Below are 15365 nucleotides of genomic sequence, written 5' to 3' on the forward strand. Positions count from 1 at the left end.
ATAGATTTACTGAATCCCCATAGCAATTTTGCTAGTAGCGATCGAGATTAAATACAAGAAATATAACTTACAATTGTATTTATTACAGAACAATATATAGGAACATATTGAATCGTTGAATCCTCAATTGGACTAACCGGCAGTGATAGAAGTTACATTACATATAGGAACATATTCTCCAGTCAGAGACGCTTCTGAAATATACAAACGGATTGGTCACTGATCAAATAAAAAACCAGCTCTAAGTTTGAATGGGGTTCCCTGGAAAAAGCTTCATAGCGAAACGCGCGTCGTTAATTTATCAACAATATATTTCAATCTTCATACTGGCCCAACCCTCAGAAGTATTAGCAAGATGAGAATCATATACTTTGCACCGACATACATTTCCTCACTTGTCTCAAAATATCTCCCTACTCGACACCTCAGTTCTGCACAAGATCTGCGTCTCTCCTCCACTCTCATCACATCCTCCCATTCTCGGTTACAGGATTTTTTCCGGGCTGCACCTACTTTGTGGAATTCCCTCCCTCGCACAGTAAGACTTTCCTCTAGTCTTCAAACCTTCAAGCGTTCACTGAAAACCCACCTCTTCAGACAAGCTTATGATATTCCTCAACCATCATCTTAATTTCCCTAGATTACCCTATTACCATCCTCTACACAGCTAACGCAAGACAACAACCTTCAGACCAACATTGCAACACACATAGCCCACTCAGTACTTTTACCTTTGCAGTCTGGCTGGTCCATTGTGCAATATGATGTAGCACATGCCCTTGTGTTTCTAACTCCCATTGTCATATAGATTGTAAGCTTTCGAGCAGGGTTCTCTTACCTCTCTGTCTGTATGTATTACCCAGTATTGTCTTATTAATGTTTGTTCCCAATTGTAAAGCGCTACGGAATTTGCTGGCGCTATATAAATAAATGATGATGATGATATACTTCCGTTATTAAATCTGATATGATATTAACAGAGAATCCTTATAGCGAGCTAGATGTACGGAATACTGCTCAGAATCAAGTTGAATACTACTTGGAATCTAGCTAATCCAAATGATATGAATTGCTACTTATCCTTATAGAACTGGTAGTTTACACGTGTAGGGAATAATATAGTCAGCTTGCTAGTATCAGTACATAATATCAGCTTATACAGCTCCAGGTTTACAAACAGAATATCAGAATATTATCTGTTATAATTTTGATAAGAAATAACCGAGAACCTTTATAGCGGGTTAGATGTATGAAATATCACTCAGAGTCAAGCTAAATACTATTGGGAATTTAGCGAATTCAAATCATCATCATCATCATCAATTTATATAGCGCCATTAATTCCGCAGCGCTGTACAGAGAACTCATTCACATCAGTCCCTGCCCCATTGGGGCTTACAGTCTAAATTCCCTAACATACAGACACACACACACATAGACAGAGAGACTACGGTCAATTTGTTAGCAGCCAATTAACCTACCAGCATGTTTTTGGAGTGTGGGAGGAAACCGGAGCACCCGGAGGAAACCCACGCAAACACGGGGAGAACATACAAACTCCTCACAGATAAGGCCATGGTCAGGAATTGAACTCATGACCCCAGTGCTGTGAGGCAGAAGTGTTAACCACTGAGCCACTGAGATGAATCGTGACTTATCCTTACAGAATCGGTAGTTTACACGCCTATGAGAATAATACAATTAGCCTACTAGTATCGCTACACAATACCAGGCTATACAGCTCCAGATTCACAAACAGAACATCAGATATCATTAACACATGGAATGAAAACATTAATGATATATACACGTTTAATTAGAACTATTCAGTACCTTTAAGGGTCAATACTTGTTATAATTGAAGCCATATTAGCAATAAAGGAGGATTGAATATTCAGATTATGGGAAAGTTATGCCCTATATATAAATATGGGGGACTATAACTTCATATTAATATATAACAATATCCCCATAACATTTAAAGGCTAACCCACCCTATATATAATAATTAGAGACACAAATCACACACATTGCACATATCACTAACATTTTGCTGATAATAGTTTGTGAAATAATTTAAGACTTTGAGGACATCAATGTACATCCAGCGTCCTTTCTCTGGCTTTTGTATTGTTAACTACTGTTGCTCGTCAGTTTTTGGAACGCTCGGGATTATAAATCACTCGGGAACGACAGCTTCGGCCTCAGCGTGTCCCAGTAACTGGTGTCAGTGGTTTTATCATCGATATAGTGACCACCACCGACACAGGATAGAGGGGTATACAGAGGATGGGGGGGGGGGGAGTAGAGATATATACAGAGGATAGAGCTGTATACAGAGGATAGAGGGATATACAGGGGATAGAGGAGTATACAGAGAGCAGAGGGATATACAGAGGATAGAGGGATATACAGGGGATAGAGGGATATACAGGGGATAGGGGGGTATACAGAGGATAGAGGGGTATACAGAGGATAGAGGGATATATACAGAGGATAGAGGGATATACAGGAGATAGAGGGATATACAGGGGATAGAGGGGTATACAAAGGATCGAGGGGTATACAGGGGATAGAGGGGTATACAGAGGATGGGGGGGGGGAGTAGAGATATATACAGAGGATAGAGCTGTATACAGAGGATAGAGGGATATACAGGGGATAGAGGAGTATACAGAGAGCAGAGGGATATACAGAGGATAGAGGGGTATACAGAGGATAGAGGTATATACAGAGGATAGAGCTGTATACAGAGGATAGAGGGATATATACAGAGGATAGAGGGATATATACAGAGGATAGAGGGATATACAGGGGATAGAGGGATATATACAGAGGATAGAGGGATATACAGAGGATAGAGGGATATATTCAGAGGATAGAGGGATATATACAGAGGATAGAGGGATATATACAGAGGATAGAGGGATATACAGGGGATAGAGGGATATATACAGAGGATAGAGGGATATACAGAGGATAGAGGGATATATTCAGAGGATAGAGGGATATATTCAGAGGATAGAGGGATATATACAGAGGATAGAGGGATATATACAGAGGATAGAGGGATATACAGGGGATAGAGGGGTATACAGGAGATAGAGGGATATACAGGGGATAGAGGGGTATACAAAGGATCGAGGGGTATACAGGGGATAGAGGGGTATACAGAGGATGGGGGGGGAGTAGAGATATATACAGAGGATAGAGCTGTATACAGAGGATAGAGGGATATACAGGGGATAGAGGAGTATACAGAGAGCAGAGGGATATACAGAGGATAGAGGGGTATACAGAGGATAGAGGTATATACAGAGGATAGAGGTATATACAGAGGATAGAGCTGTATACAGAGGATAGAGGGATATATACAGAGGATAGAGGGATATATACAGTGGATAGAGGGATATACAGGGGATAGAGGGATATATACAGAGGATAGAGGGATATACAGAGGATAGAGGGATATATTCAGAGGATAGAGGGATATATACAGAGGATAGAGGGATATATACAGAGGATAGAGGGATATACAGGGGATAGAGGGATATATACAGAGGATAGAGGGATATACAGAGGATAGAGGGATATATTCAGAGGATAGAGGGATATACAGAGGATAGAGGGATATATTCAGAGGATAGAGGGATATATTCAGAGGATAGAGGGATATATACAGAGGATAGAGGGATATATACAGAGGATAGAGGGATATACAGGGGATAGAGGGGTATACAGGAGATAGAGGGATATACAGGGGATAGAGGGGTATACAAAGGATCGAGGGGTATACAGGGGATAGAGGGGTATACAGAGGATGGGGGGGGGAGTAGAGATATATACAGAGGATAGAGCTGTATACAGAGGATAGAGGGATATACAGGGGATAGAGGAGTATACAGAGAGCAGAGGGATATACAGAGGATAGAGGGGTATACAGAGGATAGAGGTATATACAGAGGATAGAGGTATATACAGAGGATAGAGCTGTATACAGAGGATAGAGGGATATATACAGAGGATAGAGGGATATATACAGTGGATAGAGGGATATACAGGGGATAGAGGGATATATACAGAGGATAGAGGGATATACAGAGGATAGAGGGATATATTCAGAGGATAGAGGGATATATACAGAGGATAGAGGGATATATACAGAGGATAGAGGGATATACAGGGGATAGAGGGATATATACAGAGGATAGAGGGATATACAGAGGATAGAGGGATATATTCAGAGGATAGAGGGATATATACAGAGGATAGAGGGATATATACAGAGGATAGAGGGATATATACAGAGGATAGAGGGGTATACAGAGGATAGAGGGATATACAGAGGATAGAGGGATATATACAGAGGATAGAGGGATATATACAGAGGATAGAGGGATATATACAGAGGATAGAGGGATATACAGGGGATAGAGGGATAAATACAGAGGATAGAGGGATATACAGAGGATAGAGGGATATACAGAGGATAGAGTGATATATACAGAGGATAGAGGGATATACAGGGGATAGAGGGTTATATACAGAGGATAGAGGGATATATACAGAGGATAGAGGGATATATACAGAGGATAGAGGGGTATACAGAGGATAGAGCGGTATACAGAGGATAGAGGGATATACAGAGAGCAGAGGGATATACAGAGGATAGAGGTATATACAGAGGATAGAACTGTATACAGAGGATAGAGGGGTATACAGAGGATAGAGGGATATACAGAGGATAGAGGTATATACAGAGGATAGAGGGATATACAGAGGATAGAGGGGTATACAGAGAGCAGAGGGATATACAGAGGATAGGGATATATACAGAGGATAGGGATATATACAGAGGATAGAGCTGTATACAGAGGATAGAGGAGTATATACAGAGTAGAGTTATATTCAGGATCTAATGACCATTGTGAGACTAAAAGACAGATACAGTGGGCGGGGTCATGTGATAGATGGGCGTGCCCAGCTACCCCCCCCCCCAGCCTGTCACATGACCGGGCGGTGGGCGTGGCTGCGGGAGTCAGGTGACCGCCGTATAAGAGGAAGCAGCCGGTGCTCCGTGTCACTGCGTCTCCCGTTCTCTCCGCTGTCTCCCGCACTCACTCAGGCACCATGGCCCTCAGCGATGCCGACGTCCAGAAGCAGGTGAGCCGGGGTCTATCTTCTGTGTAGTGGGGGCTGGAGGAGGGACAGGCGCCCCCCAGGTGAGGACGGGGCCCCCCAGGTGAGGACGGGGCCCGGGGGCTGCTCATGTGATTGGGGTCTCCCCAGATCATAGGGCCTGCAGAGGATGGAGCCTGGGGGTCTCCCTGGTGACTGTGGGGGCTGTGGGTCTCCCTTCCTTGGCCCCCTGAGGGGGGTTTGGGGCCCCTGGGGGGGGGGGGGGGGCAGTGTTACCGGTCTCCTCTCCTCAGACTATAAGTCCTCCGTGGTCTCCAGTGTCCCCATCACACCCGCTGTACATAGATTTATCTGCTGTTATTGTTACTCTGACCCTCAGTCCTCTGACATCGCTGCAGTAACTCTATGGGGCCCTCCTGACATCTGCTGAGGTTCTGCAGCAGCTGTGACATTAATGTGTTAATGGTGGATGTATCTGACCCAGACAGATCAGTGGCTGCGATATCCTGGTCAGAGCTGTAACTAGGGCTGTGGGACGGGGGCGACCGCCCAGGGCGCATCGCTGAAGGGGGCGCAGTTTAGGAATATTTTAGGTTAATTTGGTTGAAATTGAGGGCTGGGGGGGGGGGCGGTATTTGACATTCACTCCCCAGGCGCTAGAATTCTAAGTTACGACTCTGATCCTGGTGTCTGGAGCTTTGTACCTGGTGGCCCCTGACAGTCCTCCCCCCGCCCGCAGGGCCCTGTGGGTCCCCCGTACGTATCCCCTGGGTGGAGGGGCGTTCTTCTATTATAATCGCAGCTGAATCCTCTGAATGGGATCTGAGGACTCGGAGTCTCCTGACTTCTGGTCTTGTGACCGAGAGCTGCAGATTCAGGAACTAAAATCTCTTCCCCATTTTCTGTGTCTGTAATTTACTGTGAGCTAAATTATCTGTAAATATTAGGATGTGAGTGAGCAGCACACTTCAGGCCCTCAGTGAGTTCTCCCCCGGTCACTGCCGGGTGCGGCTGTTGCAGCCTCTTTAAATTCTTAAACCATCTTATTAAAATTGTCATTTTACTGCCCCCCCCCCTTCCTGGGGGTGGAGGGGGTTTAGGTCTCCTCAGTCTTCAGCTTTGTGTTGTCTGTAAACATTGATCTAAGCCCAGTCTGCCCTCAGCTGGATCTGTGTACAGACCACGTCCGGCCTGAGCGGGACTCGGGGCAGTTAGTTCAGGATCCGACCAACACTTTGTTTTGGGTGACAACGCAGCCTGTCCTGTCCCCCCCCACTCCCCTATAAACAGGTTCACTCTGTATCCACTAGTAGTGATAACATTGGCTCTGATCATCTGATGGGAATGTTTAATACCAGATCTGTCTGTGTGAATGGGCCAAAATATTGGAGCACAAAGTAAAGGGCCACTATCTGTCGTCCTGGTTGGCTGATGAGGTCAATTACTCCGGGGAATCGTCAGCCAATCGGATCTTCCATATTGTGATTATTCAGAGCTGCTGCTATGTTGGGGGGAGAATTTGATTGTAATCAACCAGATTGTCAGATGGCATCTGCTGGTGTGTGGTTGGCATTGTCTGAAGCAGTTTGAATCCCTGAGTCCTATGGAGATAAGAGGTGTATATGATCCGGGGAACCAGCTCTCTAGGGGTCAGTTATACTGGAGATGAGGGGCTTCTGTTAGGTCACTTTTATCAATATTTAGATCTCCCTTTTATCTGCCAACAGTTGAGTTTATGGTGCTAGTTTTATGTAAGTAAGATTAAACTTGCAATGTGCTGTCGTTACAATATACGTTGAGTCTTTAAGAAGCCAAATAGAGGGCAAATCCCCCTTATATAATGTAACACTGGTGTAGACCTGACTAATGCAGCCGTCACCAGGTGTTTGATATGTAAACAGCTGTTTCTGGGTAATTTCCATAGATCTGATCACTGTAAACAAGACCCAGAGGGCTGACGGTGGTTGTACTAAATCGGGGGTGTTGGGAGGTGACCCGAGGGTAACTGCAGCTCCTAAGTTGGTCTGGCGTCTTCTGTTTCCTAAATATCTGAATGTAGTGACAATATTATGTGTGATGACGACGTCACCAGAGAGATCCTCTTATAGATACTCTTACTATACATATATGTGTGCAGCTACTGGATACAAAGTAAAAGTACATAAACATGGTCCCTCTATCGAACCCCCCCCCCCCCCCCCAAAAACAAAACGGCAGATACACAGCTCAACAATCACGTTACAGCTGCATTACCAAGTAATAGCTGAATTTTACACTCCTTCCCCTCCTTGGGTTCTGTAGTGTAAAAGGTTTGCTGGGTCTACAATCACTCCTTTAAAATGAGATGATGTATATATGACATCTGTATATCCAACCTCTCAGTCCTCTCCTGTATGATGTTTTGTATCTTCCAAAGTGCGAGAAGGGGTCACGTATTTTACCACGTGTTGTGGGGGAGGGGGCGACTGGTGCACTTTATGCTTTTAGTGTATCCGATATGTAGCATAGTTATGTGATAATAATATTCCACATCTCATGTGACAAATTTACCATCCATGTTGCACTGAAGGTTACCGCTATCTCCATTTAGATGGTTTGCGTTCTCTCTTGCAGATCAAACACATGATGGCGTTCATTGAACAGGAAGCCAATGAAAAAGCGGAGGAGATTGACGCTAAGGTAATTGGGGTGGAATTGTATAAATATGACGTAATCGCTGTGTATAGATGTAACCGTGTGATACAGGGTGATTAGGGAGGGATTCAGTTGCTGTGATGTCCGTCTGTGCACATTGCTGCCTAATACGGTACAGAATCTCTGCTCATCTTCTCCTCTCGTCACTGAGACATGAGCAGAGATTTGAGGAAACCTTTTCCCTGTTCCGGAGACGACTCGCGCTGAATTGCTGCGCGGTGGAAGAGCGGTTCTGTGTAACGACTGTCGCACTTGTCATCTCTCAGGCAGAAGAAGAGTTTAACATTGAGAAGGGCCGACTGGTCCAGACTCAGAGGCTGAAGATCATGGAGTATTACGAGAAGAAGGAGAAGCAGATTGACCAGCAGAAGAAGATGTAAGTACATGGCGGACGGTAAGAGGGGCGATGATCCCTTCTGGCCTCTGATCTAGGACCGTGATCTAATGTGACCCCTCTCTCCCGTCTCCTACAGTCAGATGTCCAATCTGATGAACCAGGCCAGGCTGAAGGTCCTGAAGGCGCGAGATGACCTGATAAGTGTGAGTCCACCGGTCTCCGTACTGCAAAACTCATCGTTGCCTTGAGACATCTTAGACTGTGATGTTGTATATATGAATGGTGATACGTGTCATGTTGCAGGGGAGACCACCCCTAAAGCTGTATAGTCCCCTCTATTTTCTGAGGCACGGTGTTGAATATTATCCGTGTTCCTATATTTCTCCTCAGTCCCTGCCTCTTGGCTGTTGCACAACAGACCTTTCTGAAAAAGGGTAAAATATTGCCAAATAAACACATTTCTATAGTGAATGTTGCTCCTGGAAATCCCCCTCTTGCTGTGACCCTGTAATTTGCTGCTGGAGATGTCGCTCTAACTGACCCCACTTCTCACAGGACTTGCTGAACGAGGCCAAGCAGCGGCTCGCCAGGGTGGTGAAGGACTCTGCTCGGTACCAGGCCCTGCTGGACGGACTCATTCTCCAGGTAGAGACCAGTTCTGAGCTGTGATAACTTGTACTTAATCCCTGCAGACAACCTGTCTTATATCTGAGCCTCCTCCTCCCTGCAGGGTCTGTACCAGCTCCTAGAAGACAAGGTTCTGATCCGCTGCCGGAAGCAGGACCTGCCTCTTGTGAAAGTGAGTCATATGGGATGTCCGTGGCTAGGTGTCATGTGACCGTTGCGCTGGGAAGAGACTGTCATCTAGCGCAGAGAGCTGGTGAAACGCAGCAGGCTCCTCCCCTTACATGTCCGCCAATCCTGTGTTTAGTCGCTGCTTGTCTGTGCCAAATGTGCCTTTATTTCTGGGGCTTATTAGTCCCAGATCCTGCAGCATCGCAACCGCTCCATACTCATGTCTGCGTTGGTATCTGAGCACGATGCAAGCGTTAGCTGTAATCCCTGAATTAATTCTTAAATCTTGAGTATATCATAATTGGCGTTAAGTCTGGAGATTGTCAGCGATCAGTGTTCTGGCTTCTCCATCTCAGATCTGCGTTTTGTTAGCTGTTACTGTGATAGTTTTCTACCCCTCTTCTCGGTTCTTGTTTCTGCCGATGCCCGATAATACTCCTGCACGTTCTGATATCATGGGGGCCGGTCATCCCTAACTCCCTGTTCTTATTCCAGGCTTCTGTGCAGAAAAGTATTCCAGTCTACAAGGCCTCCACTAAGCGAAACATAGAGGTGATCGTTGACCAAGAGAATTTTCTGACTCCTGAAATGTAAGTAATGTGTGTGTTTTATATGATTGTCGAGTGTAAGCTGCCATATTGATTACTGGGGCGAGATATCGCCAGTAGGTAATGACAGAACAGCGCCACCCAGGGGGTCACACAAGGATAGGAGTGTGGTAGATTCCTGGACTGAAGGTTCGGTACCTGGGGGCTGTTACTCCTACAGACAACCAGGAGGTTGGAGTGGCATGGGTCAAACATCCAAAGGGCACCTAATTTAACAACAATTTTTGGGGGGGATATTCTTTAATAGTGGTGTAAGCAGAAATTGGAAGTAAACTGTCTTTTCAACAGCAGTTCACACAAAAAAGTAAACGTTCATTGTTCTACGTCCGGTGCTGTCAATGTGCTGGCGCTGTGTGACTGGACCCTGGTTAGGGATGAGCTGGGAAATGAGGGGAGGAATCGGACAACAATATTAGACAGATTTTGGTTTGGCGGAGATCTAAGTCTGTTTTGTGTCCTGCAGCGCCGGAGGCATTGAAATGTACAACGCAGAGGGAAAGATTAAGGTGGCGAATACGTTAGAGAGCCGACTGGACCTGATTGCGCAGCAGGTACGTTTCCTGCTGTTCCTGACCCGCCGTCCTTTACTTCTGACGCTCTAGTGGGGGTAACGTTGTAGTTTTCAGTTACACATCTGGAAATGTGAATCAAACTTTAAATATTGAGGCCCTAAATATCTATATATTACTGGTATTAAGTCAAAATGTCCTTCTTTATTAAAAAATACATTTTATTGATTTCGAAATGTATTAAAACTATCCTAATTTCATATAGTGTCATTCTATATTAAAAATAAAACTACGTGAAGTATTTTTAAAAAGGAAATTGCCCATTCAAGCTTTGATGGTTTATTGTTCAGAGTCCTGACAAGGACTTTTATACGTTAGTTTGAGGGACTGGTGATTATCCAGAAGTTACAGCTGGAACAATACATAACATGGTCAAACAAAGCTCTTTTTATACAGTAATGGTCTCTTGTATAGCTAAAGACAAAACTATTGGCGTTAGCTGTTTAACTGCCCGTTGTCCACCTTGTCCTAAGGTCATGTCTGCAGGACAGTTTTGGTGATCTATTGGTTATAGCACCGACATACCCTCCTCAGAGACAGTGAGAACTGTTCTAGAACAGAAATGTGATTGGTTGGTCTGGGTCCAGTGTAGGTTCCCAGACTGTGGTTCTCCGAATCCCTGAATGTCTATTTGCTTAGAAAGCACTAAGATGGTGGTTAATACACTAATATATATTTACCTGTTGTCTCCCCTCCCAGATGATGCCAGAGATTCGAGTCGCGTTGTTTGGTGCCAACACAAATCGCAAGTTCATGGACTGAGCGCTCTGCTGCCCGGTGTACAGCGAAGAGAGGATCCAAAATATATTATATGCTCTATGTCCCAATGTCTATTTTATTTGTTGTTTGCTTTCAATATTAGACCTAGGAATTGTGTAGAAAGAGGCAGAATGTTGTCAGGGGTCACTGGCCGAGGGGAGGTAAAGCTAGAGGGGCTCCGTCAGCTCGGAGATGGGGGTCCTGAAGCTGCTATTGTATTCTGTGATGCTCATCTGTGATGCTCAGCATGTGTAATCTATCACTCCAGTCCCTTGGCCCCTGGGGTTGTACATAAGATCTATCGGACTCATTGTTTAATAGCCCACTGTGATGTTAAGGGGTCTAATTCCCCTTCAGCAGTTGTAGAACCTTAAATAACTAGTCCTGTGCTCGGATATCTCCTCTTTAGGACCTGGGAGCAATGTTAACGTGTTTCCGAAGCTTCCTCGGACCAGCGGCCGGGAACCTTCTTGCTAAAGTGTCGTTGTGGCTGTTGTTGTCCTTGTGCTGTCAGTTGTGTAAATAACAGTAAATCTACAACAGCTTGGTGTACATTGTCACTCATGAGCATAGTCCAGAGGGCAAGATCAGCGCTCAGGGTCCTGTTTGGGCATCTGCACCCTCTTATCTGCCTGTGTGTTACTGAGCCCGTCACATCCTGTTCTTCTGGTACTTGTGGTTCTCCAATAAGCCCCAGTCTCAACTGGTGAAGTTGTCTTTTATTTATTACAATTAAAGTATTGTGAACCTCTCGTCTTTATTTAATTTATCTAGGGTAGAGGACTTGTGTTGATTTAAAGCCGCTTATTTCCATCGCTCTCTATAGAGGACCTGGTTTCAATCGGCTGATTATATGGTAATTTAAACCGATTGTGGCAGCTTGTTCTCGGGGCCACTGCCTCCCCATGGAAGTGATCCAGTCCGATGGGTATTAATAGCAAAAGTGCCTTTTTATAATAACACACGCCAGCATTGTCCTCAAGCTGCTGTTAGAGTTCTTTTTATATTATTTTTACATGTGAATAACATTGTCTGTAGTCTGACTCATTTGCATATTGAATTGATTATGGGAGGTTATTTTTGTTTTTTTTTAGAAAAAAGTATTTAATTACAACTGGTCAATAAGAGATTAGTCCACCTAATACTCTTATATAGGTTACTGACTATTACTGTAAACGCCAATCTCCTCTATAAATCGCTGCAATGGCTGATTAGTAGATCGCGGCTTCCCGTTGGATTGGCACATGTAGGTCGTGACCTTCGGACAATGTCTGTGGGAATTAGGTTTCATGCTGGGATGATATGAATCCTCTCATATCTTGGGCCGGTGCTTGAGGTAGAGACTGGAATCTTTATGCACAAGTTGTAAAGTGAGAAAAACGGAGCCTGATGGGATAGCGCAGATGCGGCGCCCAGAGGACGCTGCTCTGAGCTGAGTGTCGGACAAAGAACAACAGCACTTCAGTTGTATAAAATCAGATTTTATTATCAAAGTGTAACATAATGCAGAGAGGATCTCTGCTTCCTGCCTAACTCATACTTCCAGCAGGTACTGGTACAGGAGACATAAAATCTCTACACAAATGACACTTAAAGCGGACAGTCGGGGCCACAACAACCAGCTCTGTTTATCGCTCAGTCTGATGCTGTTCCAGCATGTGGGGTTAGGCAATCTCTGGGCCCCCTATCTGCTGCAAAACTACGTGGTTTAGGCCACAGAATCTCGGCCTTCTCTGTGTGTAAGTAATGGGAAAATGTAAATGGTTTTAAATTAATCTGAAGGACGGCCCTTTAATGCAAATCTTTCCTAAAGAACAACCCCTACAAGATATATGGAAAGTGGGTGCAGTGCTGAAATATTACGCTTCTTTTATCAGAGTCAGAATGACAGAACATCTATGTGCCCTTCGTTCCTTGTGCAATGTTAATCTTCCTAAAATCCATATACCTGCAGTACACTCTGTCTGTCGCAAGGTGGCGCAGCTGTCCTAGTAATACTTATATCATACAGGGAGGCAGAATTAACATCACAAGTAAAACACATTTATTAGTTACATTGTACATTAAGACTGTATATGTGTATGTGTATATATGTATATGTGGCCCCAAACCTCATCGCTGGACAACAGATTGTCTGTAAACTTTACATTTTGGCTAGATATTTAAAGGCAGCCAGTATAAGACTGCAGGCGGGTAACGCCCTAGGAGTCGGCGAGCCATCAGGCTCTGTGCCGCAGGCTCCTGGGCCGCCTCCGCGTTGTACAAGTGCCGTGTGCATGATATGTAAATTAACATGGGAAATACTATTGGATGGTAATACTGCTGCATCACATTACATCAACTGTAAATATAATCTTCCTTATAGCTATATACAATGATATCCTCTATATTTATTAATTCTTTCCAACCAGCAAACACATGCTTTAGCCTCCTATGTACAAATGCGTCTCTCGAACATGAAGCCAGATCTCGGAGGCGGATGCAAAGAGCTGAGGTACGAGGCACCAGTAATAACGTTTCTGATGCCTCATCGAGGGATGTGTCAACCATGTACAACTGGACACAATACGCACTCCTGCGGCCGGGGTATACGGCTCCAGATTAACTGCACTGTGCCTATCAACAGCTGCAGCCATGTACATCATACGTGACTATAGTGCGTGTTCTGTGTTACATGGCTGACCTGACCCATGAGGCCGCGTGCTCCAGTCCGGACACCGCAATTGTACATGGAAACACCACCGTGATTACAGGAGACCCCAAAACCACAGCAATCCTCTCCGGTCAGATGATACAGCCAGGAATGTGATAATAGTACAGGCAGCCGCGTCTGTGCTCCTCCGCGGCCGTATGGAGATTTCACACCTGCCTGTCCCATTCCTCTCCACGCTGTGATAATAGTTTGCTTCTGCTTTTCCTACTTCCTGTCCAATGCCAGTGACTTGGGCTGATTTAGTTCATCAGATTTAAAGACATTCCTATAGCTAATTCAGCTCTTGATATTCCAACTGGAAATCAATAGGAAAAACAGAAGCCGATAGGAAACTAGCGGACGGTTATTGCGCTGTGAACAGGGGTCAGACCAATTATAAAGAGGGCACAGTTTTACTTGAGTGTTGGAAGGGGCAGTGCCGTAACTAGACATTTTAGTGCCCTGGGCGAGACAGGGCACCGGCGCCCCCCATCTATGTGGGAGTGGCATTTGACAAGTGGGTGTGGCCAACCTAGTGTGTGGGTGTGGCTAGCACTTTACTGAAAGAATTCTGTTACACATATTTGCAATATATATATATATATATATATATATATATATATATACATACACACAGTGGTGGAATTGAAATAAATTAACAACCGGCTCTCTGCCCTAATGACCATTTAAAGTATGCAAAAAATATATAGCGAAAGGTATTCTAATATCTCATGCACTTAATACTCACATAAGAATGTGTCTGTCTGTTAGGGAATTTGGACTGTAAGCCCCAGTGGGGCAGGGAGCATTACTATAGGATAACAAACAAAGCTTGTTAGAGCTTATTTTTAGAGCTTATTTTCAAGGGCCCCTATAAAGGATATAATTAAGATTAAATTATTTTTTTTCATTTAAAATAGGAGAGAGAGACTGAGATAGAGAGAGAGACTGAGACAGAGAGAGAGAGACTGAGACAGAGAGAGAGAGACTGAGACTGAGACTGAGAGAGAGAGACTGAGACTGAGAGAGAGAGACTGAGACTGAGACTGAGAGAGAGACTGAGAGACTGAGACTGAGAGAGAGAGACTGAGAGAGAGAGAGACTGAGACTGACTATGAATTCATTTTCAGCTTGCACGGAGGTGGGGAAAAAGGAAAAATAAGCCTAAAGTGAACTTCGTGGACTGAGATACTATTATGATAACAACATTATTCACAACACTTCAGGAAAGCGCTACGTATCTCCATAGCTTACTTGGCTACACTGTGGAAGAACTGCACGCGATGCTTGCCATTCAGCCGGACAACGATGAATAAAAGTATGGAGTACATTTGTCAGAAGCGCACAATTGTACTGTTAAAAAGACCAAACACCCAAAAATGAGCCTTTACAAAAGGAAGACGGCGTGAAATTGACAGAGAAGAAAAGACAATGTTATTTACCGTCCTATACGGCGATGTGCCTTTAACTTCTGCAGTGGAACGCATGTGCGTTCCACAGACAGGAAGTTCGGCATTTGTGTTCCAAATGCCGAACTTCCTGTCTGTGGAACGCACATGCGTTCCACTGCGGAAGTCAAAGGCTTTTCTTTTCACTGCCAAAAGAGCTAGGTAGCGGGCGGCTGCTGCGCCCATTTGGGGCTTGCGCCCTGGGCGACGGCACCGCCCGCACCACCCTAGTTACGGCTCTGGGAAGGGGGATGTGACATCTCAGGACCAGAGGTGGAGAAGGATTGTATGACGATTATCTGAGGACCCCACGGTTCAGGGGGA

The 15365-nt window shown here is 44.7% G+C and overlaps 1 protein-coding gene across 1 annotated transcript; it reads left to right on the plus strand.

Moving 5' to 3' along the window:
• Positions 1-5012: 5012 nt before the first annotated feature.
• Positions 5013-11653, plus strand: ATP6V1E1 (ATPase H+ transporting V1 subunit E1). Its single transcript, XM_075210705.1, has 9 exons — positions 5013-5163; positions 7753-7818; positions 8100-8209; positions 8307-8373; positions 8726-8815; positions 8901-8969; positions 9461-9555; positions 10037-10124; positions 10842-11653. Exons 1-9 carry the CDS (start codon positions 5131-5133, stop codon positions 10902-10904), a joined length of 681 nt encoding a protein of 226 aa, XP_075066806.1. The 5' UTR covers positions 5013-5130; the 3' UTR covers positions 10905-11653.
• Positions 11654-15365: the final 3712 nt, after the last annotated feature.

This window comes from Mixophyes fleayi, chromosome 4 (assembly GCF_038048845.1).
Source record: "Mixophyes fleayi isolate aMixFle1 chromosome 4, aMixFle1.hap1, whole genome shotgun sequence".
Classification (NCBI taxonomy): domain Eukaryota; kingdom Metazoa; phylum Chordata; class Amphibia; order Anura; family Limnodynastidae; genus Mixophyes; species Mixophyes fleayi.

Coding starts and splice junctions, on each gene's coding strand:
- ATP6V1E1 (XM_075210705.1), top strand. CDS start 5,131: ATGGCCCTCAGCGATGCCGACGTCCAGAAGCAG. Junction 5,164..7,752: donor ATGCCGACGTCCAGAAGCAG/GTGAGCCGGGGT, acceptor TCTCTCTTGCAG/ATCAAACACATGATGGCGTT. Junction 8,970..9,460: donor AGGACCTGCCTCTTGTGAAA/GTGAGTCATATG, acceptor TTCTTATTCCAG/GCTTCTGTGCAGAAAAGTAT.